This window comes from Radiomyces spectabilis (assembly GCF_025331425.1).
Source record: "Radiomyces spectabilis strain NRRL 2753 chromosome Unknown BYT42scaffold_3, whole genome shotgun sequence".
In the NCBI taxonomy this organism is placed as follows: Eukaryota; Fungi; Mucoromycota; class Mucoromycetes; order Mucorales; family Radiomycetaceae; genus Radiomyces; species Radiomyces spectabilis.
Genome location: NW_026251928.1, coordinates 1,364,504 through 1,383,839, shown reverse-complemented (window position 1 = coordinate 1,383,839; position 19,336 = coordinate 1,364,504). Strand labels below are relative to the sequence as shown.

Sequence of the window (19,336 nt, the reverse complement as noted above, 5' to 3'; positions counted from 1 at the left end):
CCATCATGGTGATTAAGACTTGTCATGCTGAACGAATGAGAAAAGTGTGGAGTTCCGAATTTTTTTTTTTTCCAGCCCAAATTTGAGGCAGGGGCCCTTTGGTAAGCTGGCTGAGACAAAAAAACCTCCCACCCCCCGGTGGCAACAGTCACTCCGTCACTCGCGCGTAAACAGACTATGAGCCAGGGCGACTAGCATTCAGTTTCTCTCTTTTTCCCAACCCATAATACCCTCCCCCTCATGTTGAGAAACGCCACTCGCCTTGCGCGCCCCGCTTTGGCCGCCTTTGCCAAGTCTACTCCTGCTGTAAGTCCTTCGTCATGTCAGCAATTCACCCCCTTGGTGGTTCAACCGATGCAGTGGACCCAATCCAACCATTGCAACCCCACTCAAGGGGGGGTGCCCATTTTTTTTCCATGGCATGTCCATGAATCCTGATCTAATCTGTTATCGTTTTGTATATTTTGCTTGTTACACTTGTAGGTCCGTGTCAACCTCGGCGCTGCTTCTGCTGCTTTGAGACAGTATGCTACTGCCAAGCCCTCGACTTCCGAGGTGTCTTCGATTCTCGAGCAACGCATTCTCGGTTCTTCCTCTGAAGTCGATCTTCAGGAAACCGGTCGTGTCTTGTCCATTGGTGACGGTATTGCCCGTGTTTACGGTTTGAAGAACTGTCAAGCCGAAGAGATGGTGGAATTCTCTAGCGGTCTCAAGGTAAACTTTTCCCTTTCGATTACGCTAGGCTGTTGGAATGAAATTTTTCTTGTCGATCAAAAAATCCGGTTCTCATCAATAATTTTATGGCATGTAGGGTATGGCTCTTAACTTGGAAGCTGACAATGTCGGTATTGTCGTTTTCGGTAACGATCGTTTGATCAAGGAGGGTGATACTGTTAAGCGTACCGGTGCTATTGTCGACGTTCCCATCGGTCCCGGTATCCTCGGCCGTGTCGTTGATGCTTTGGGTAACCCCATCGATGGTAAGGGTCCCCTCGAGACCGTTGGCCGTTCGCGTGTTCAGGTCAAGGCTCCCGGTATTTTGCCCCGTCACTCCGTCAACGAGCCCATGCAGACTGGTATCAAGTCTGTCGATTCCATGGTTCCCATCGGTCGTGGTCAGCGTGAATTGATTATTGGTGATCGTCAGACCGGTAAGACCGCCGTTGCCCTCGATACCATTCTTAACCAGAAGAACTGGAACAACGGTAACGACGAGTCCAAGAAGTTGTACTGTATCTACGTCGCTGTCGGTCAGAAGCGTTCCACTGTTGCTCAGCTCGTCCGTACCCTCGAAGAGAACGACGCCATGAAGTACACCATTGTCGTCGCTGCTACCGCTTCCGAAGCCGCTCCCCTTCAGTACCTCGCTCCTTTCTCCGGTGCCGCTTTGGGTGAATGGTTCCGTGACAACGGTCGTCACTCTTTGATCATCTATGACGATTTGTCCAAGCAGGCTGTTGCCTACCGTCAAATGTCCCTTTTGCTTCGTCGTCCCCCCGGTCGTGAAGCCTACCCTGGTGACGTTTTCTACCTTCACTCCCGTTTGTTGGAACGTGCTGCCAAGATGAACAAGGATTTCGGTTATGGTTCCATGACCGCTCTTCCCATCATTGAAACTCAGGGTGGTGATGTGTCTGCTTACATTCCTACCAACGTTATTTCCATTACCGATGGTCAGATTTTCTTGGAAGCCGAACTTTTCTTCAAGGGTATCCGTCCCTCCATTAACGTCGGTCTTTCCGTGTCCCGTGTCGGTTCCGCCGCTCAGACCAAGGCCATGAAGCAGGTCGCTGGTTCCTTGAAGCTTTTCTTGGCTCAGTACCGTGAAGTCGCTGCTTTCGCTCAGTTCGGTTCCGATTTGGATGCCTCCACTCAGTTCTTGTTGAACCGTGGTGCCCGTCTTACCGAATTGTTGAAGCAACCTCAGTACTCTCCCTTGCCCATCCAGGTCCAGGTTCCCATTGTGTTCGCTGGTGTCAACGGTTTCCTTGACAAGATCCCCGTTAACAAGGTTGTCGACTGGGAAAAGGACTTTATCAGCCACATCCAATCCGAACAGGGTTCCGTCCTCGATGAAATCCGTACCCAGGGTGTTCTTTCCAAGGATCTCGAGGGCAAGCTCCGTACCATCTGCGAGAACCACTGCAAGACCTTCTACTAAAGTAGTATTCAGCCAACCAAAAGCAATAATGTATAAATAAACCACGAGAATCATTTTTCTTTTTTAAATTCACCACAAAAACAAATAACCAATTGAACTTTTTTTATTTGCAAAATAGTAATACAAATGTTGAATCTTTCGACTGTTTTTTTATCTCCCTTTTTTCTTTTTTGCATTCTATAAAAAACATGACAAAATAATTTATGACTTCAATGAGAGAGTGGCGGTATCAAAAACTCGACATTTGCTCTTGAACACTTGCAGAGTACGATCGCGGACGATTTCTTCGACCATTCTCTCGTTGGCCACTTGACGACGCTACATAACGAACCGAGCGTTTTGGCGCATTAAGTTCCAGTGCACTAACCCATTAACCCCGCCTACTTGACTCCCAACTCTGTCTTTCTTCTTTCCAATAGGTTACCTTGGTTTCGTCGGCAAAAACACTGTTTTGAGTGTCAAAATCATCGGGATCCTCGCTCAATTTTTTATACTTGGCGTCAATTTGTTCATCCATAATCTAAACGAGTCCACAACGTCAATCCAATGTGCAATCTTGGTTTTGTCGGAATGGTGGTCATCCAGCGTTTTTTTTTGACACCCCGTTAATTTTTTTTACTATACCTTGAGACAGTAGTTGACAGCATGTTCACGCTTGGTGTAAGCATCAGCAAGATCTTTGAAGAACTGAGCACAGGCCTGTTCAGAAGTTGTATCGGTTGAATTGAGTCGCAGAGTGATTGTGTCGTCCACCTTGCGCAATTCTCTCATATAATCTACTCGGGTCGATCAGTCCCGGTTCGTCGAGTTCCCAAACCTATTGTCAGACTCACCTTTGAAGAAGGAGAAGTTGAAGCAAGTGGACGGGCTCAATTCCTTTTCAGACATTGTTTAAGGGACAAACAATAGAAAATAAAAAAATAATGATTTTTTTTTGAGTGTTTTTTCCTACATCTTTTGTCGACTATAGGGCATGGGTCGGCGATTTAATTTGGGTCAAGGTGATTCGAGGAAGAAGACGATGGAAGGTTGACTAGAAATCGCATGATAAATATGATAATGCACTATAAAGCAGAGAAAGAGTATGCAGTCAATACTTGCATACAGTGTCATAAAATATGTATTATCGACATCTTGTATGAAAATGATGAAGGTGAAGCTAAACGACGGGCGCAGTGATGAAAAACGCGTCACTTCGTGGGTTGCGGCATACAGAAAGGAGAAGTGCATCCGAAAAAAAAAGGCGGAACTTGTTTTTTCCACCCAGTATGCGATCATCATGAGCGCTATGGACACCAGTGATGAAGATCTTCGTATGCCACCTTCGGTTGTATCCACAGCACAAACAAACTCCAGTCTAAGCATTTCAGTGTAAGCTACTGCAAGCTTTTTCTGTCTCTCTCTCTCTCTGAATCACGATCGTTCACGCTGTTCCTTGTTTCAGCCATCCTTTGGTCTTGCTCAATATTTCCGATCATTATACACGTACCAAGCTTCAGAATCCAGATGCAGTACAAAAAGGTTACATCCTGAAAATCCTTGATGCTGATAATGTGCTGACGCTCCAAATATCGTTAGGCCATGTCCATGGAGCTCTTTTGGCGAAACAGTCCGGACGCGAGATTGACATTATCAATTCCTTCGAGTTACCACCAGTGATACAGGAAGGAATTGACGTGCTCACAGTGGACAAGGCTTACCTGGCCAACAAGCAGGAACAGAGTAAGCTTAGGGTCCGCAAAAGATATTTGAAAAGAGTAGCTGACATGATGATACGCAGTGAGACAAGTCTTCCCCAATCTAGACTTTATGGGATGGTATTCACTGGGAGCTTTCCCCACAGAAAAAGATTTAAAGGTCCATGAACAGGTAAATACACGGTCAATGACTTTGAAAAGAACTTTTTTGGATTGAAAGAGGCGCAGTTTTTGCAAGTGAACGAGTCAGCTCTATTCCTGCAAATGGATCCCGTTAGTTTAGCGGCCGGATCCAAAGAATTTCCAGTGGTTATTTACGAATCCATCATGGATTTGGACGATGAGACTCCCCGTCTCATGTTTGTTAAATCGGCATACAAAGTAGAAACCGAAGAAGCCGAACGAATTGCAGTCGATCACGTCGCGAAACCCAGTACATCCAGTGCCGAATCGGGCGTGGGGAATGCATGTAAGACGATGGCAAAAAATTTCCATAGTGATTCGTTCAATCTTACTCATTCTGGTGGGGCTTGTTCCGAACAGTAATTGCTCATCTGACCACCCAACGGAATGCCGTGGCCATGCTTCACAGCCGTCTTCAAGTACTCCAACAATACCTCCAAGATGTAAAAGCAGGCGTTATCCCTACCAATCATGATATCGTGCGTCAAATTGCAAGTTTATGCCGAAGATCGCCCGTTGTGGATACCAAAGCATTTGATGAACAATTTTCTACGGTAACAAGGCGACAGAAATATCAATCAGAGAGAGTAACAGTGATGCTTACACATTGCTGTGTTTGGTTTAGGAATTTAACGACGTATTACTGGTTGGATACCTGGGCACAATCACCAAAGGTCTGAATGCGATCAACGATCTCATTGATAAATTCAATCTTCTCTATGGTGCAACAGGCGCATCGGCCGGCCGCACCGTCACACCTATCAAAAAAGGAAGGGTAATAGATGGGCTCGCATCCCACAATTGATCCGTATCCAGACACAATGGCTCACTGATTACGATCTGTTAGCGCATGGCATTTGAAGAACCGACTCAGTAGATAATGACGATTTGAATCTATCTCGAAAAAGAAACCGGCAAACAATCACTAAAAAAGGGAAATCTGGGAAGGAAGGTGCTTTATAATATACTAGTTATATATTTGGTATGTGCAAAGGGGGGGGGGGAATAAAAAACGCAATGGTATGTTATCAAATGTCTACTGAATCACTGGGAAATTCAAGGGAGCAGGGAAAAAAATAGAAAAGGTGGAAATAGAGGCACACAGGGGAAGATAATAAAAGGTAATAAGAGGGGGGTAAGGGTAGAAAATAGCGAACAAGAGACTCGTCAGTTTATTTCATGGTCATGATTGAGTAAGGACACCGGAAGTGGAAAAGACCATGACCATGAAACCCCACACGATAAGCAGACCCGCTGCGATATCCAGCCAAAAGGATGGTTCTGGTAATTCATCGTCATCCAACATTTCATAGTTATCCACGGTTGATACGTCTTCTTCATCAAAGATCGGGGTACGGGATGATGAGGCAAACGAGGCGACATCAGAGAACACGAGGGGCGATTTGTCCTCATCCATGGGTGACACCGCCGTCGAGGCCGTCAGAGTGGGATACACGGATACATCAGTTGACGTTGCAGTACGTCGTCGGGTCACGAGGTAAGCACATGCAGGTAGAATGAATGCCAAGGTCGTCGCGGATACCCCACCGACCAGTGCATACACTTTGCCCAACGACTTGACAGTGACGCCTGTGATCAACAGGATAACAAATAGGACAATGGTCACGATATAGTGCTGAAAAGTCGTCGGTTGCTTGGTCGCGGTCTCGAAACCCAATGATTTCTGCACGGCTTCACGTGTCGGGAAAAAGGCCACACTGCAAAAGAAAAAAAAAATATACCAGCGTTTGCAGAAAAAAAATGCAATGCATTCATTAATAACCTGTGGTCGTTGATCCTTTTTTTTTCGGGATGTACTTACGGAATAGAAAGCACCATATTGAGACCGAGAGCGAGACGGCCAATATTGACCACTGGATCATCAGGAGCAAAGTTCATGAACAGGTTGGACTGAACATTTTCGCCGAAACATAAGAAACCAATGATGGCAAATGTCATGGAAGCCAACCAACTGATGCCACTGGAAATGGTGGTGGTCTGCCGCCAGCTGTGGGCGGTTTGATCTTCCAGAGTGAGATAGTTGTTGAAGGCGACCTGCGAGCACGTAAATGCAAAAGCCATGATGCCCAAGGCTCCGAAAATATCCGAGCCAAACCATGTCAGGGGAATATGGGTGTCAGGTGCGTAAGCCGGGGCGCGAATCAAAATGGACAAAAGAATGACAGGCAGTGTGAATACAGCCACCGTGGACCAGCGCGCCAATGACCCGATCGATCGAGAAGTGGTAAGGGGAAGGATCTATTCTGGGGCGTGAGTACATTCATTTCAATATGCCATTCCATCTTTTTTTTTTTTGTGATGTCGTACACAACAAAGACCAATAATGGGCACAATGATGGATCTGTCGCTTAGGATCGAGAATTGGGGTAGATAACGCTGGCACAGCACCGTGACGGTATCTCCTAACACTGCGGAAACATAAAGATAAAACAAGGGGAATGACAGAATAAGGGGATGAGCAATTTTAAATAAGAAAAAGAACAAGGCGAAAAACGACGGGTTAATTGATTGCAATCGATAATGGAGATGAAAGATAAACAATGAAATGCATTACATATGAAATAGCTCACAGCGGCACCACCGGCTTGAATGAAAATCATCAAATTGAGAAAATGGTAGCCTGGTCTGCCAAGGAGATATTCGACTAGAAGAGCAAATTTATAGATGCCAACTCGTTGACCGGCCACAATGAGCATGTAAAGGCCAGTTTGTGAAAGGATGGCGACAAAAATCGAAGCAGCTACACCGAGGAAAAATCCTGCGTGGGCGACGGCAAATGGTAATCCAATAATACCGGCACCGACGGTCGCATTGACCAGATTAAAGGCGACTTCCAATCGAGTTCGTGATCCATAGCCTGGACGATCGGCTTGAAGAAGATCGCGTTCGGCTTTGGTTAATAGGTGATGGTGTTTGTTAGGTACACTGCCGTAAAACGTCATTGGAAGGTAATAACGTTATAAGCTGTGATGTGGCAAGCAAGGGAGTGTGTTTGTGTGTGTAATAAGGTAAGAAGAAAAAAGAAAGGAAAAGTGGGAAAGATAAAGGAAAGGAGGAAAAAAAACACAATTGAATGGACGAAATAAAGATTTATATATTAACCACAAAAGAACACAAGAGAGGGAAAAAAAAAAGAGACAAAGATGCCGGTGGACAGAACAGAGAGAGATACAAAGGAATTAGACTAGGAGTGGAGCGATTTAATTCAGCCAGATAGATAAAAGGGGAAAAAGGAAAAAGGCAACTGAATCTATTAGATAAACTGTAAGCGCCATGTACCATTTAAAGAAACGACAAAAATGGATAACGCATGATCGCCCATCTAGACTTTTTGTCATGGTTCATGTGCGCAACCAGAAAAAAAAACGAGGAGCGCTGTCTTTCTGGCATCCCCTTCTGCATCCATGACAAAAGCAAATGATGAACACATGAATATACATAATGGTCCATGGTTGGTCCTATCAGACTGCAATCCCTGCATCCCATGGCACACGCTACGTAATATGAGGTAACACACAGTATCAAGTCAAAGATAATAAAAATAAAAAATAAAAAGATATAATACAAAGATGGTGCGAATCAATGGCACGAGCATTGAGAATGAAATTTGGCCCCCTTCTTATCCCTCAAGACCGTTTGATAGATAAAGAATAATAAAGTTCGAGACTTCCCAGAGCAAGACATAAAAAGAAAATCTCTAGGGACTTATCATGACAGCTTTTGCATATCACATCTGATGTGCGCATGGCAGCTCAAAGGGTATTGTGGATGCAGTGGATAGGGCAGGCAGTATCGAAGCACTGGCGGCGTCTTTTTTTTTCCAGTCCTCGGCGTTTGCTAACATTCTTTCCAGTTCGGCCTGAACACATGGATGGTCCAATCACATCCGTAAAATCTGACTCACCACGGTCCTAAAATGACCACATTGGTTCCCCAATCCAATGACAAGTTGTCACTGAAATTCGAAAACGACGATTGGGTTACCAACCAAAGGTCCCACCATTGCGCATTTTTCTAATGATCAACAGCAGAAGTCGCATCGTATCTATTTTCATCGCATTCACTGGCCTCATTATTGGATCGGGTTCTCCGTGCCATGTTCAACCGTAAAATCAAATCACATTTTCGACGCTCACACTGGCGAACATGACTCAATTCTACCTTTGTGCGTTTCTTCCACCCTTGATCTATTTTACTTGCAAAACTAAAGTTCCTCACTCTGTCATTCACAGGACGCTATTATTTTATGATGTAAATTATGTATTGGCAAAATAATCTGCACCCATAATTTAATAGCAGCACATACGACGGGATACGTTTATCTCGTTCAAAGAAGAAGAACATAAAAATCGAGAGCGAAGGTGAGTCCTGTACCGAGTTGCACAAAGGCCACAGTACGGCGCAGTACATTATGCTCCATGTCGTCACTTTCTTGATTTGCGGTGTGAAAAACAAAACAGAAAAGAAATAACCTTATCAGAGAAAAACAAAAGCTGGCTTATCTGCCCAGTTAAGTACTCTCTGGTTTTCGTTTCCCTATATGAGAGATTTATTGTTATTGTCTCCTACACAACAGTAACTATGGATTCATAAACAAATGGACACTGCATGTAAACTCTCTGCAAACGGAACCTAGGATAAAAAAGTTGTCGGAAACCATCGGCTCGTGCAAGCATCGAGGATGGACAGGTGCTTGTACGACAATAGTTGATCCTGTTTTTTCCATAAACATCAGTGGCACTATTTTTGGTTGGCTCAAAGTCATCTATCACGCATCAAACAAAGTTATCGGAGGCGTAATTCCGGTGATCCTTCCTTTTCGCCATTTGATGGCCCCATCGCATTTTTTATGACTAGGATTCTCTTGTAAAGCCAAAATGAAGAACGACAGTAGCGAGTGAGGCGAAACATGTGTTTAATATTGCAGTAATCATATGTATTGACACTTATGATGTAGCAGCAAGAGTTATTATCTACGTACATCTACAGTCTCTGGAAGATGTTAGACATCTTTTATTGGCGTATCATAGCAATTTAGTGGGAGCCGGGACATCCAGTGACAAGATTTTTGAGTCTATTCCTTTTCTTCATTGATCGAGGAGCCGAATGTTCCATGATCGTTCTCCTGCGGCCAACAAACAAATATGCGTGCTTCCGCGGAATTCGCTGTAGGCGATGGTGACTTCATGACGACAGAATCATATGTTACAGATAAACAGAGATCGCTGTAAGGATTTATTTAAACGTGGTATTTATAAATGAACATGGGGTGGTTATAAATCAATGAAACGCCGAGACGCTATTGGGCGAATAAAATAAGGTATACGTATATAGTGAACCCCCATGTGATGCAACAGAATTTTCGAGACGTGTATAGATGATATGACAGGGACGGTAAAAATCTCTCTCAAGTCATTAATTGATGAGTATAGACAGTAGACAAGGATGGATGTATGGGGTTGTGATGGCTGGTAAAAGAAGGGGGAGGACCCTCGTGTAAGGCGTCGTAGTAGCTGGGTAGCCTTTCCTCCCACGCTTCCACAATGGTATCATCCTCCCTCCAGTGGGGCGGAGATGGCATATGCCGAGAGCCCGGGACGGTACCCATTTCCAAAGGAAAGCTCAGTGACATACGACGCGCTTTCATATTGTCGATAAAAAACAGCAACAATCGCAAATGATGCTTGACATCCAATGTTCCAATGGCGAAATTCGGAGCTAATCGTGCTGTGTCCAGCGGCAACGACAAGGCTACACGAGTGAACAGTTAGTGCGGGCGTGAGTGTGAACCCAAACAGTATGACTACGACAAAAAATTTGGCGACGAGGACTTACGTAGATGAGCGAGGTTGTCCTCTTCTCGCACATCATACTCCTTGTCTATAAAAAAAATAGAAACAAATCAGTCACTATGTCCAGACACCAATACAACAGATTTTTTACATACAACACGATTTGGTGGTACGAGGAGCCAAAAGTTCTTTGGGAAGAACGCTGCCAAATTTGATCACACCGGGACGGATACTGAGTACAAGAACAATAAAATATACATCAAATCAGTGATTGGTTTTGTAGAAAACTCGAAAAAAAAGTGGACACAAAGAGAATGACTTACGGGTAAGTTTCTACCTGCTCGATGTACATGACAATTTTCGCTACTCGGCCTTCGTCTCGTAATGGCTGAAGATGACACATAATATCAAATTGGGATTCCTCCAGACACACGAAACTGGGCATACAGATTTCGTACTGAATATGACCTTGGCGTTTTCCCCGGTAACGGATTCGTGGTCGTGAACGACGAGCCACATCCAAACTGGCATAACTGTGATTTAATACTTGGATAGACCGACTGACGCGCATTAAAGCTCGTTTTTGTTTTCTGGGCGGGAGTGCCACGGATAACCAGTCAGAATTCACGTTGTTGTCCATACTGTGCGTGACAGGATCAGGATCAAGACTTGAACGTGACAAACCCAAAGAATTGATCCGCTCGTTCCAGTTGAGCTTTAAACGCTCGGTCAACGAACTCAGGCTCAACCGCGCAGACACTTCATAGAGAATGGTATGTCGCGAGAGATCCACCGACGGCGGTAACTGATGCGCCCCTCGAATACTTATTTCAAAAGGCCAACGTGTCAATCCGCCCGTCACAATAGTCCGCTCGTTCAACAAGAGTTGTTCCTCACGGACAATTGTTTGTGACGCCGTACTTAGACCTAACAATAGTAGGTGAGAACCATAAAAAAAGATGGAAGTCACGTTCTGATTGAAAATTTACCGGCAACGATCTGTGTATAATCGTTGGAAATCTCGCTACGGACCTGACCGCGAAAAATGACCGTGATTTGACGGACATGGATAGGCCGTGTGAGCTGTAACTGGACTTGTCCTTTGACAATAAGAGGCACCGCGGCCGGGGTGTCTTTGTACAGATCAATGATAGTATGTTCAGGAAGAATACTCAGTGATGATACCGCCATGCTTCATGGAAAGATGATAAAAGACACATGAAAAAAGAGGAAATGAAACGACTTTTTTTAAGAGGGTTGGTCTTGTTTGTAAAAATTTGGCCTTGGTTATAACAAAAAATAAAAAACCCAAAAAAATTTATAGAGTCATGGCAACGCACACAGGGTGTACAAGAATGGTGCAAAAAGAACAATAATTTTTTTCTTTTATATCCAACAGATGGGACCAAACGAGCATGTGACGATTCAAATTGTGCTTCCATTAATCACACACGTTACCAATGGACCGTCAATGATGTCGATAAAACATCAGAAAAAGCTCTCCAAAGCATCGTTTATTAAATCAACAATTTGCAAGGTTTTGAATGCCAGGATCAAAGCCCCTTTCAGAGTTGTCAGCGTAGGTTTTATTCATGCAATGGTCTCTCGACAAATAAGAGAACGCGAATCCCCAAAGAAGCAAGAAAAAAAATCAGTGGGGTTTTCACGTTGCAACATTTTGTCGAGTCTTCTTTTTCTTTCTCTCACCTGACGGCGTCCAACGGGGGTTTTCCATAGCTTCTATTTTACGAAAGGATAACAACATAAATGTTTGTATTTTATATCTAGAAGATGTTGGGCCCCAGCGTAAACGGGATGGTGTAACCATCCAAGTGTCTGCTTGGTGGAGTTTGGATTTTCCTTTGTTTCTGTACGAAACAACGTGACTTTGTCAAACCCATTGTCCATTTTTGGTAATGTGACGATGATCGCTTTTTTTTCCCTGCGGAGATTGAACCAGGGAATTGGACGACTCAGTTCAGCCACTCTCAGTTTGGGTCCGAAAGAACAGAAAAAAGAAAAAAAAAATCCCAACTTCCCATATTTACCTCGATCACTGCACGCTTGACCCGGATTCCCTTTTTGTTTTCTTTTGTTTGTTTTCCCTCTTTCCTTTTCCTTCCTTTTTTTTTTCTTAGCCGTTTTTTCTTTTCGCGTGGTGTTTGAAGCTCCACAGCCTGGTGCTTTCGTTTGTCAGGCAGATAACCATGGCAGAACCACGGCAACAACACGTAAGCTTCAGTCCTACCACGACGGTGAGCAATGGCTCGTTGTACGAGGAGGAAAATACTGGAAGCTTTGCGAACTACTATGCGCCGTTATCGCAATCATTTAATGAAGCACGCGGCGAAGGATTCGGTGTATCCTCCGAGATGGAGTTGGACAAGACACCTTTGACTTTTGACAGTTTTCCCACTCGCAGCTCGATATCCTTGACGACTCGTCCGCCAAATTCCTATGCCAACGAAATTATCGATCAGTCGCAGTCCCACGACAGCGAAAAGGTGATCGAAGTATCACCAAATGAACGTTATATCCGCTTAAACACCCTGCTCGGCAAAGGTGCCTACAAAGTCGTTTACAAGGCCATTGATCGAGATGAAGGTTACGAAGTTGCTTGGAATACCATGCAGGTAAAAAACAAAGAGTCCATCCGGTTTGCTGAGACTTTAGATGGTGGTTTGAACTTACCAACATTTTTCCGTTGTCATCTGCTGACCTAGGCCATGAATGCTAATGATGGCAAAGATTTGGAGCATGAGATTGAGATTCTCAAATCGGTGCGTCATCCCAACATCATTGCATTTCATGATGCTTGGTACGGTGAAAACGAGTTTGTGTTTATTACCGAGTTAATGACGTCAGGCACCCTCCGAGAATATATTCGCAAGTTATCGCCGTTGCCCAATTTCAAGATTGTCAAGCGCTGGTCACGCCAAATTCTCAAAGGTTTAGCTTACTTGCATGGTCACAGTCCACCCATCATCCATCGTGACATTAAATGCGACAACATCTTTATCAATGGCGCTCACGGTGAAGTGAAAATCGGCGACATGGGCACGGCTGAAATGAAGCTGGGCAAAAAGTACACACTTATTGGTACCCCGGAATTCATGGCCCCCGAAATGTATGAAGAGCAGGGTTACAACGAAAAGGTGGACATTTACGCTTTTGGCATGTGCTTGCTGGAGATGGCAACAGGCGAATATCCCTATGGGGAATGTAAAAATGCGGCTCAGATCTACAAAAAGGTGTCGGCCGGTATCAAGCCCGCGAGTCTGCAAAAAATTACCAATGAGGAAGTGCTCGGTGTCATTAACAACTGCCTGGGTCCCGAGGATCAACGAATGAGTGCGCAAGATATCTTGGAACATTCTTTCCTGGCCGTGGAACCGGATGTCGTTTTATTGACAACGGATCCGAACCATGTGCATTTGACGCTGCAAGTCGTGTTCAAGGGCATGGACAAACTGTCGGTCAAGTTCGACTTCAACGTGGAAACCGATACCGCCGAGGAAGTTGTGCGAGAAATGATTGAGGAACAAGTGCTGCCGGAGCGATATCAGCACCACATCACCAAGGAGATCAATCGTATTCTAAGGGATCTGGATAAACTCAGTGAATCCGAGCATGCCGAAGAAGTGCGTCGGTCGGTGTGGCGGCGCGAGAATGACGTGCAGTCAGAATTGGCCAAGACTCAGAAAGAACTGGAACGAGCAACCGAACGGGTGGCTCAGATTGAAGCTCGTTGTGAGGGGTACGAAGGGCTAGCAAGACAAGCAGAAGCACGGTATCTTGAGGCGATGCGAAGTCTTCGTGAAGCCGATCAACTGATGAAAATGAACGACATTCAATCCAACATCTCGCCTCCTCTGGCGGAATTGGAACGGTTACGTCTGGCCGATTCACCTTCAGCACCACATGAGCATGATGTTTTTACTCCCGTAGCAACTGACACCGTCACTGACATCAAAGACGTGAATGCTGACGCCTGCGCCAATTTATCGCATGATGCTTTGGTATCCCGTATTCTAGAAGGTCCGTTATATTTTTTTTTTTTTGTACCAGATCAAATGATGGGTCAGTGGGCTAACATTATTCATTTTTTGTGTTTTGTATAGAATATTCGGACGATACACCGATTGAAGTGTTTGTTCGGGATTGTGCAATGGCTTCCCATCGAAGTCTTGAAAAGGCACATGAATGGATTAAGAAGCTTGAAAATCAGGATATCATGACGGTCGGTGATCTTCGCGATCTCCACGATGAAGATTGGGCCGGGATTGGATTGACTGTATTTGCTCTTCGTGCGTTGAAAAACATGTTGAAAGGCAAGAAACTCGCTGGACAAACCATCACACCTGGCAACGGCACCGGATCGTTTCCTTCTCCCATGAGCACTCATCCTTCACCTCATATGACAAAACCCATAGACGATGGCAGGCCATTACCCTAGAATTTCCATTTTTATTTATTGCTTTTCTTTCTTTTTCTTCTTTCCTGTCCATGGTGGCAGCATTCGAGATTATACCTAAAAGGCATCCCTTCCAGGCCTTTTGTCTCTCACTCACTCACTCACTCATTCACACACACTCTCTCTTGGTGCTTTGAGCTCTTGTAGCAATCATGTTTTTCTTTATTGCTTTTTCTCTCTTTTTTTTATATTCAATTCCAACTTGTAAATATGATATAGCAACTTTGGATTTCATTCTTTTTTCTCACTTTTGAATGATTAAAAAACTAAAGAGTGTTTTGAGCTTGACAAAATCACTATGGTGAATTACCAATCAACTTTGGGTGTCCACGGATGCAGAAAATGATGCATAGCAACGGCCATCGATGTTATGCTAATCGATGTTTGATGATAGAATGACCTCGAAAAGAAAAAAGATACAAACAGTAAAGGTGGCAATGCCCAACTAAACCCATTCGGGACGGTGTCCGAGTTCATGCAACGGAGAGGGATTGGATGAGAAAAAAAAAAAAGAGAATTTTTTTTCATTGTCCGGAGGTGTGACTTACAATATCCAAAGCCGTCCAAGGTTGGTCTTTCTTTTTTTTATTATTTGACGTTCCGCAGCTTGTTTTCTCTTGCCATACAAAAAAAGAAAAAGGGCATCACACCATGGGAAAGGATACAAACAAGTCAAAGGGAGCTCGTCCCATGCGCCATGATCCGCTTCATGCCCAATTAGCTGATAACCCTGATCAGCGTGCCGTTCGCAAAGCCCCCCGACAAAAGTTTGTCGATCGCAACAACCGAAGTGATGATCCCGTGGATGTGAGTGGATCGATGGACACTGTAGTGCTTGATTCATGACACTAAACGAGAGTATGATCTCGCACAGGAATATTTGGACCCCAAACTGTCAAAGAAGATCTTGAAGATCGCCAGAGAACAGCAGGAACAAATCGAAGAAATTAAACGAGAAGACGAAGAAGAAGGGTGAGGCTTTGCTCTAGATAGAGATCTGTTCAGGGGGACCAATCAAAAACAGAAAAACTAACAATGTCTTGTTCGTTCACGGATCCAGCATTACCCCTACCAAACCATCCAAGTTCCCCTCCATCTTTGATCTCAGTGACGACGAGCCTGAAGGCGATGACAAATACGGCGAATATGAAGAATTGGATATCGACGAAGAAGATGCCGATGTTTTGAACAAATTCTTGCCCAGTGCACCCAAAGAACGTAAAACATTGGCTGATCTTATCATGGAAAAGATTGAAGAAAAGAATGCCGCCGAGGCTGCCAAGAACCGAGGTAATTACGCACAGATCAGTTAATCAAAAATATCAGCTCAATTAATAACCACCGTTTCAATGTGTATATACAGACGACGACCGAACATTGTCGCCTGCCGTCAATCCCAAAGTAGAACAAGTGTACACAAAGTAGGTTTCAAACATCCGGGGGATCATGGATTCTTAGATAACTGACCTAGTTGATCGGATAATAGAGTGGGCGAATTGCTTAGCCGTTACAAATCCGGCAAACTGCCAAAAGCTTTCAAGATTATTCCGTCATTGAACAACTGGGAACAAATCCTCGTTCTTACCAATCCACAAAACTGGACTCCTCACGCTACATATGAAGCCACCCGCGTCTTTGTGTCCAACTTGAAAGCCAATCAGGCACAAAAGTAAGTTATGAATCGACTGTAGAAATGGAGCGAAAAGGAAAAAAAAAATACTCATCGCAATGTTTCGACTTGCAGGTTTTTCTACCATGTGTTGTTGGAACGTGTGGAAGATGATATCCAAGAAAACGGCAAATTGCATTATCACCTGTACCTTGCGCTCAAGAAGGCACTTTACAAACCTGCAGCTTTCTTCAAGGGCATTCTGTTCCCCATGTGTGAGTCTGGCACGTGCACATTGAAACAAGCCGCGATTGTTGGCAGCGTGCTTCAGAAAGTGTCCATTCCTGTTTTGCATTCGTCGGCGGCATTGTTACGTTTAGCCGAGATGGATTATACCGGTCCCAACAGTTTATTCATCCGTATCCTCCTCGACAAGAAGTACGCATTACCTTACAAGGTGGTGGACGCCCTCGTAGAACACTTTATGCGATTCCAGAATGACAGTCGAGACATGCCGGTCTTATGGCATCAATCTATGCTCGTGTTTGCCCAAAGGTAAGAAAAAGGATATTTTGCAGTTGATGGCATGAAAAAGAATGGATGATTGAACCCCTTTTTTTTTACTTTCGTCTATGAATAGATATAAGCAAGATATGATTGCGGAGCAAAAGGAAATTCTTATGGAAGTGATCAAGCGTAAATACCATCCTGGTATTTCACCGGAAGTTCGTCGTGAATTGATTCATTCTTCTGCAAGAGATGAAATGATGGAGGACAACGACAATGATATCTTGATGATGGATTAACCACTTTTTTTTCTTTTCTCTCATCTTTTTTCTTTCATAACTCGATTTACGTTCCAAAAAAAATATGCATTCATAAGGTAGTAGTATGAAAAAAGAAAAAATTTCAAGATAGTTTACATAAGGAAATTTCATAAAGACCTCATATCCATAAGTCACTGACAAGTCTTGCTATAACCTCATCCGATTTCTATATGTTTGTATGACTTTACATGTAATTTTTTGACACATAGGGCTTTGAGTTAAAGGGATCCACAATTAGGCAAGCGACACATGCCAGGAATAACGGCATAACAGCCTATTTTTAGTGGCAGATTTATTCGTCCTTTTCTGATGGAGCGCCTCGCATCATGCACAGCGCTGTTCCTTGATGCGCGTTTGTGTTACTGTGCTCTCATCATCGCCATGGCCAAACAATGACTTTTTTAAGCAAAGGAGGTCTACAGTTGGTCTCCAGTCCATATGATACTTGCCGAAAATCTTGCGAATTCTGGAACCTTTTAAAATGTAAACTCTATCGGCTCTTCCAAATCGAGCGGCAACTGACATTAATTAAGGAGTTAGCGACTTCCATTTGAGATTTTACTGCAGTAAATTGTGTCCAGAATGTGTCTACACAGCAGTCGGTTTTTTCTTGCTTTTCATTATTAACATGACATTTCCCCCTTTTTTTGAATCTTTAGCAGAGCTCATTCTTGGCAGGCAGTACTGTACTACTGTGTCAGCCAAGACATTTGATGATTCCAGAATGTGAGTTTCCCTCTCACGGTGGATAAATATTGAGGTCGGAAGATAGGTATTCGAGAGTCATTAACTAAATTCACAACTCATAAAAAGTAACTTAGGAAGATACTTAGTTCCGAGTGGCCGAATTGTCCAGTTCACACCACGGCCGGCTATGCTGGGGAAATATCCATCTGTACTACCTTCTTTTCTGAGTGTGCCGAGTGACCCTTTTTTTTGGTGATGAAACACTAAATTTCCACCCAATTCATACAGCTTCGACCTGCCACTATAGTATACTTCGCAGAACAAGGCATGTCAGAACCACAGATGCATATAGTTGAGGGTGAACGCACACGCGTTAAGAGCGCTTGTTCTTGTTGTCTCGTCCGCTATGATGACGAAGATGTTGTGGCCAACGGCTTCTTGATGCACGAGGATTACCTGCCGCAGCAGCAACAACGCCAAAGCCAGTCTGGCCAAGTCATCGACCTTGAGAGCCTAACAAGTTCTGTCGTCTCAGCCGCTCTCAAACGAGAACTTGACGAAGCATCGCATGGCGACGTTGTTTTTTCCCTTCCGGAGAGCGACGATCTGCTCGTGAACGGTTTCGACGTCAGCCATTTCTTACACCAGTTGCAACTGTCGCGAGACACAGAATGGAAACACGCCCTCGAGGAACATATGCATCTAGCTTTGGCTTCCACTTCGGTTATTCTGTTGTCACCTACCACATATTCCAATGATATCTCGCCGTTCATTAGCTATGGTAACTGGAAAGCAACCGTCAATTTCATCGAAAAAAAATATGGCATCAAACGTCATCCAATGCCGATAAATGCGATCACCGGCTTGCTCTCTATCGTCGACGACTTACTAGCGGACAAGATCAATCGAAAAGTGGCGTACAGCAAAATCATTTCTATGACATTGGAAAAACACTTGGAAAAGTTTGCCATGGCCTTGGGGCAACTAGTCAGGAGACTCCCAAGTGAACCAATACGAGAAGATTTTGGCGAGGCTGAACTTTGTTCACGTTTTGTCGATCCATTTCTTTCCGGGCTCTTTGATAATCCGGACGATGATGTTTATCTTCGTTGGACAAACGTATTCAATGGAAAAACCAATGAGCAACCAGCCATCTGTATTACGAGATTCTGTGGTGCCAATTGGGAGATGAACGTGGGATACGGAGAGGTTCAATGTGCGGCACGAGACAAAGACGATCACGTCATTTGTCGTGATTTATTGAAATTAACCGTATCTTGTAAGGAAGCACTTGACGAACAACTGATGGAAGGAATGCTGGCCATCCAAGTGCTGGGGCGAACCATCAAATTTTATTTACTGGTCTTACCTGCCACAGGACTGTATGCATTGATCGATCTCGCCGTCATAGAAGTTCCAGACTCGCTTAAAAGCCTCCCCAGTTTGGTGACTGAAGCGGCAAACATCATTAAAGTACTGGATATTTTCGAGCGACTCTGCGTCCCTGCCAGTGATGTCGCGACCACCATGAGCCGTCGTACTCCAACCCTTTCACTGTCACAGCTTGGTCAACTTTTTGCAATCTCAGAACATCGAAAAAGACCGCGTCACCTGAGGCCTCAATCAAATTGAGTCCTTCCTCAGACATTTTGTGTTCAATACAAATGATAGTTCGTATGTCTCTTTTTCCTTTTTGGTAGCTTGTTTGGTCTCTGTTGACTAAATACAGGTTAAAGATGCATGCGAAATTCTATCCAAGAATTTACATATTTTAGGCCATATTCCACATGAATCTTTCGAGCGATAGCTCGCTACAAAGCTCACAGGGTGTTACTCGCTTACGATTACACACAATGCCATTGTATGCTGAAAGCCGAATATTATT

General features: G+C 44.2%; 10 protein-coding genes across 10 annotated transcripts; 7 read left to right on the top strand and 3 right to left on the bottom strand.

Moving 5' to 3' along the window:
- Positions 1 to 240: 240 nt before the first annotated feature.
- On the top strand, positions 241 to 2,161 carry BYT42DRAFT_611497 (ATP synthase subunit alpha; the record flags this gene model as incomplete). Its single annotated transcript, XM_051571510.1, has 3 exons — positions 241 to 306; positions 484 to 714; positions 812 to 2,161. 3 exons carry the CDS (start codon positions 241 to 243, stop codon positions 2,159 to 2,161), a joined length of 1,647 nt encoding a protein of 548 aa, XP_051426267.1.
- Positions 2,162 to 2,362: 201 nt separating this feature from the next.
- Positions 2,363 to 3,049, bottom strand: BYT42DRAFT_611496 (caffeine-induced death protein 2; the record flags this gene model as incomplete). Its single annotated transcript, XM_051571509.1, has 4 exons — positions 2,363 to 2,479; positions 2,586 to 2,681; positions 2,786 to 2,937; positions 2,995 to 3,049. The coding sequence occupies 4 exons, from the start codon at positions 3,047 to 3,049 to the stop codon at positions 2,363 to 2,365; spliced, it is 420 nt and encodes a 139-aa protein (XP_051426266.1).
- Positions 3,050 to 3,392: 343 nt separating this feature from the next.
- BYT42DRAFT_560151 (uncharacterized protein) lies at positions 3,393 to 5,000 on the top strand. The gene is made up of 8 exons (XM_051567211.1): positions 3,393 to 3,532; positions 3,606 to 3,682; positions 3,740 to 3,883; positions 3,942 to 4,030; positions 4,087 to 4,327; positions 4,402 to 4,595; positions 4,667 to 4,816; positions 4,889 to 5,000. The coding sequence occupies exons 1-8, from the start codon at positions 3,441 to 3,443 to the stop codon at positions 4,916 to 4,918; spliced, it is 1,017 nt and encodes a 338-aa protein (XP_051426265.1). The 5' UTR covers positions 3,393 to 3,440; the 3' UTR covers positions 4,919 to 5,000.
- On the bottom strand, positions 5,001 to 7,335 carry BYT42DRAFT_560143 (transmembrane amino acid transporter protein-domain-containing protein). Its single transcript, XM_051567210.1, has 4 exons — positions 6,617 to 7,335; positions 6,370 to 6,470; positions 5,864 to 6,300; positions 5,001 to 5,759 (listed from the first exon to the last, which is right to left on the bottom strand). Exons 1-4 carry the CDS (start codon positions 7,002 to 7,004, stop codon positions 5,225 to 5,227), a joined length of 1,461 nt encoding a protein of 486 aa, XP_051426264.1. The 5' UTR covers positions 7,005 to 7,335; the 3' UTR covers positions 5,001 to 5,224.
- A 2,470-nt stretch (positions 7,336 to 9,805) lies between these two features.
- On the top strand, positions 9,806 to 10,121 carry BYT42DRAFT_235426 (uncharacterized protein). Its single transcript, XM_051562641.1, has one exon. It carries the CDS (start codon positions 9,902 to 9,904, stop codon positions 10,067 to 10,069), a length of 168 nt encoding a protein of 55 aa, XP_051426263.1. The 5' UTR covers positions 9,806 to 9,901; the 3' UTR covers positions 10,070 to 10,121.
- Positions 9,856 to 11,212, bottom strand: BYT42DRAFT_235404 (uncharacterized protein). Its single transcript, XM_051562640.1, has 4 exons — positions 10,844 to 11,212; positions 10,323 to 10,781; positions 10,010 to 10,242; positions 9,856 to 9,942 (listed from the first exon to the last, which is right to left on the bottom strand). Exons 1-3 carry the CDS (start codon positions 11,043 to 11,045, stop codon positions 10,070 to 10,072), a joined length of 834 nt encoding a protein of 277 aa, XP_051426262.1. The 5' UTR covers positions 11,046 to 11,212; the 3' UTR covers positions 9,856 to 9,942; positions 10,010 to 10,069.
- A 1,014-nt stretch (positions 11,213 to 12,226) lies between these two features.
- Positions 12,227 to 13,975, top strand: BYT42DRAFT_492233 (kinase-like domain-containing protein; the record flags this gene model as incomplete). Its single annotated transcript, XM_051564136.1, has 2 exons — positions 12,227 to 12,487; positions 12,578 to 13,975. 2 exons carry the CDS (start codon positions 12,227 to 12,229, stop codon positions 13,973 to 13,975), a joined length of 1,659 nt encoding a protein of 552 aa, XP_051426261.1.
- Positions 13,976 to 14,079: 104 nt separating this feature from the next.
- Positions 14,080 to 14,618, top strand: BYT42DRAFT_560129 (uncharacterized protein). The gene has a single exon (XM_051567209.1). The coding sequence runs from the start codon at positions 14,089 to 14,091 to the stop codon at positions 14,308 to 14,310; it is 222 nt and encodes a 73-aa protein (XP_051426260.1). The 5' UTR covers positions 14,080 to 14,088; the 3' UTR covers positions 14,311 to 14,618.
- Positions 14,619 to 14,822: 204 nt separating this feature from the next.
- On the top strand, positions 14,823 to 16,919 carry BYT42DRAFT_560127 (Bystin-domain-containing protein). The gene is made up of 7 exons (XM_051567208.1): positions 14,823 to 15,135; positions 15,203 to 15,300; positions 15,389 to 15,618; positions 15,692 to 15,749; positions 15,815 to 15,997; positions 16,073 to 16,492; positions 16,578 to 16,919. The coding sequence occupies exons 1-7, from the start codon at positions 14,980 to 14,982 to the stop codon at positions 16,741 to 16,743; spliced, it is 1,311 nt and encodes a 436-aa protein (XP_051426259.1). The 5' UTR covers positions 14,823 to 14,979; the 3' UTR covers positions 16,744 to 16,919.
- A 1,372-nt stretch (positions 16,920 to 18,291) lies between these two features.
- BYT42DRAFT_492348 (uncharacterized protein) lies at positions 18,292 to 19,083 on the top strand (the record flags this gene model as incomplete). Its single annotated transcript, XM_051564143.1, has 1 exon — positions 18,292 to 19,083. The coding sequence occupies one exon, from the start codon at positions 18,292 to 18,294 to the stop codon at positions 19,081 to 19,083; it is 792 nt and encodes a 263-aa protein (XP_051426258.1).
- Positions 19,084 to 19,336: the final 253 nt, after the last annotated feature.

Coding starts and splice junctions, on each gene's coding strand:
- BYT42DRAFT_560151 (XM_051567211.1), top strand. CDS start 3,441: ATGAGCGCTATGGACACCAGTGATGAAGATCTTCGTATGCCACCTTCG. Junction 4,328..4,401: donor ATCGGGCGTGGGGAATGCAT/GTAAGACGATGG, acceptor TGTTCCGAACAG/TAATTGCTCATCTGACCACC. Junction 4,596..4,666: donor TTGATGAACAATTTTCTACG/GTAACAAGGCGA, acceptor TGTTTGGTTTAG/GAATTTAACGACGTATTACT.
- BYT42DRAFT_560143 (XM_051567210.1), bottom strand. CDS start 7,004: ATGACGTTTTACGGCAGTGTACCTAACAAACACCATCACCTATTAACC. Junction 6,301..6,369: donor CCATTATTGGTCTTTGTTGT/GTACGACATCAC, acceptor GCCCCAGAATAG/ATCCTTCCCCTTACCACTTC. Junction 5,760..5,863: donor AATATGGTGCTTTCTATTCC/GTAAGTACATCC, acceptor TTTCTTTTGCAG/TGTGGCCTTTTTCCCGACAC.
- BYT42DRAFT_235426 (XM_051562641.1), top strand. CDS start 9,902: ATGAGCGAGGTTGTCCTCTTCTCGCACATCATACTCCTTGTCTATAAA.
- BYT42DRAFT_235404 (XM_051562640.1), bottom strand. CDS start 11,045: ATGGCGGTATCATCACTGAGTATTCTTCCTGAACATACTATCATTGAT. Junction 10,782..10,843: donor TTATACACAGATCGTTGCCG/GTAAATTTTCAA, acceptor TACTATTGTTAG/GTCTAAGTACGGCGTCACAA. Junction 10,243..10,322: donor TTACCGGGGAAAACGCCAAG/GTCATATTCAGT, acceptor TGTCATCTTCAG/CCATTACGAGACGAAGGCCG.
- BYT42DRAFT_560129 (XM_051567209.1), top strand. CDS start 14,089: ATGACGGTCGGTGATCTTCGCGATCTCCACGATGAAGATTGGGCCGGG.
- BYT42DRAFT_560127 (XM_051567208.1), top strand. CDS start 14,980: ATGGGAAAGGATACAAACAAGTCAAAGGGAGCTCGTCCCATGCGCCAT. Junction 15,998..16,072: donor AAAGCCAATCAGGCACAAAA/GTAAGTTATGAA, acceptor TTCGACTTGCAG/GTTTTTCTACCATGTGTTGT. Junction 16,493..16,577: donor ATGCTCGTGTTTGCCCAAAG/GTAAGAAAAAGG, acceptor GTCTATGAATAG/ATATAAGCAAGATATGATTG.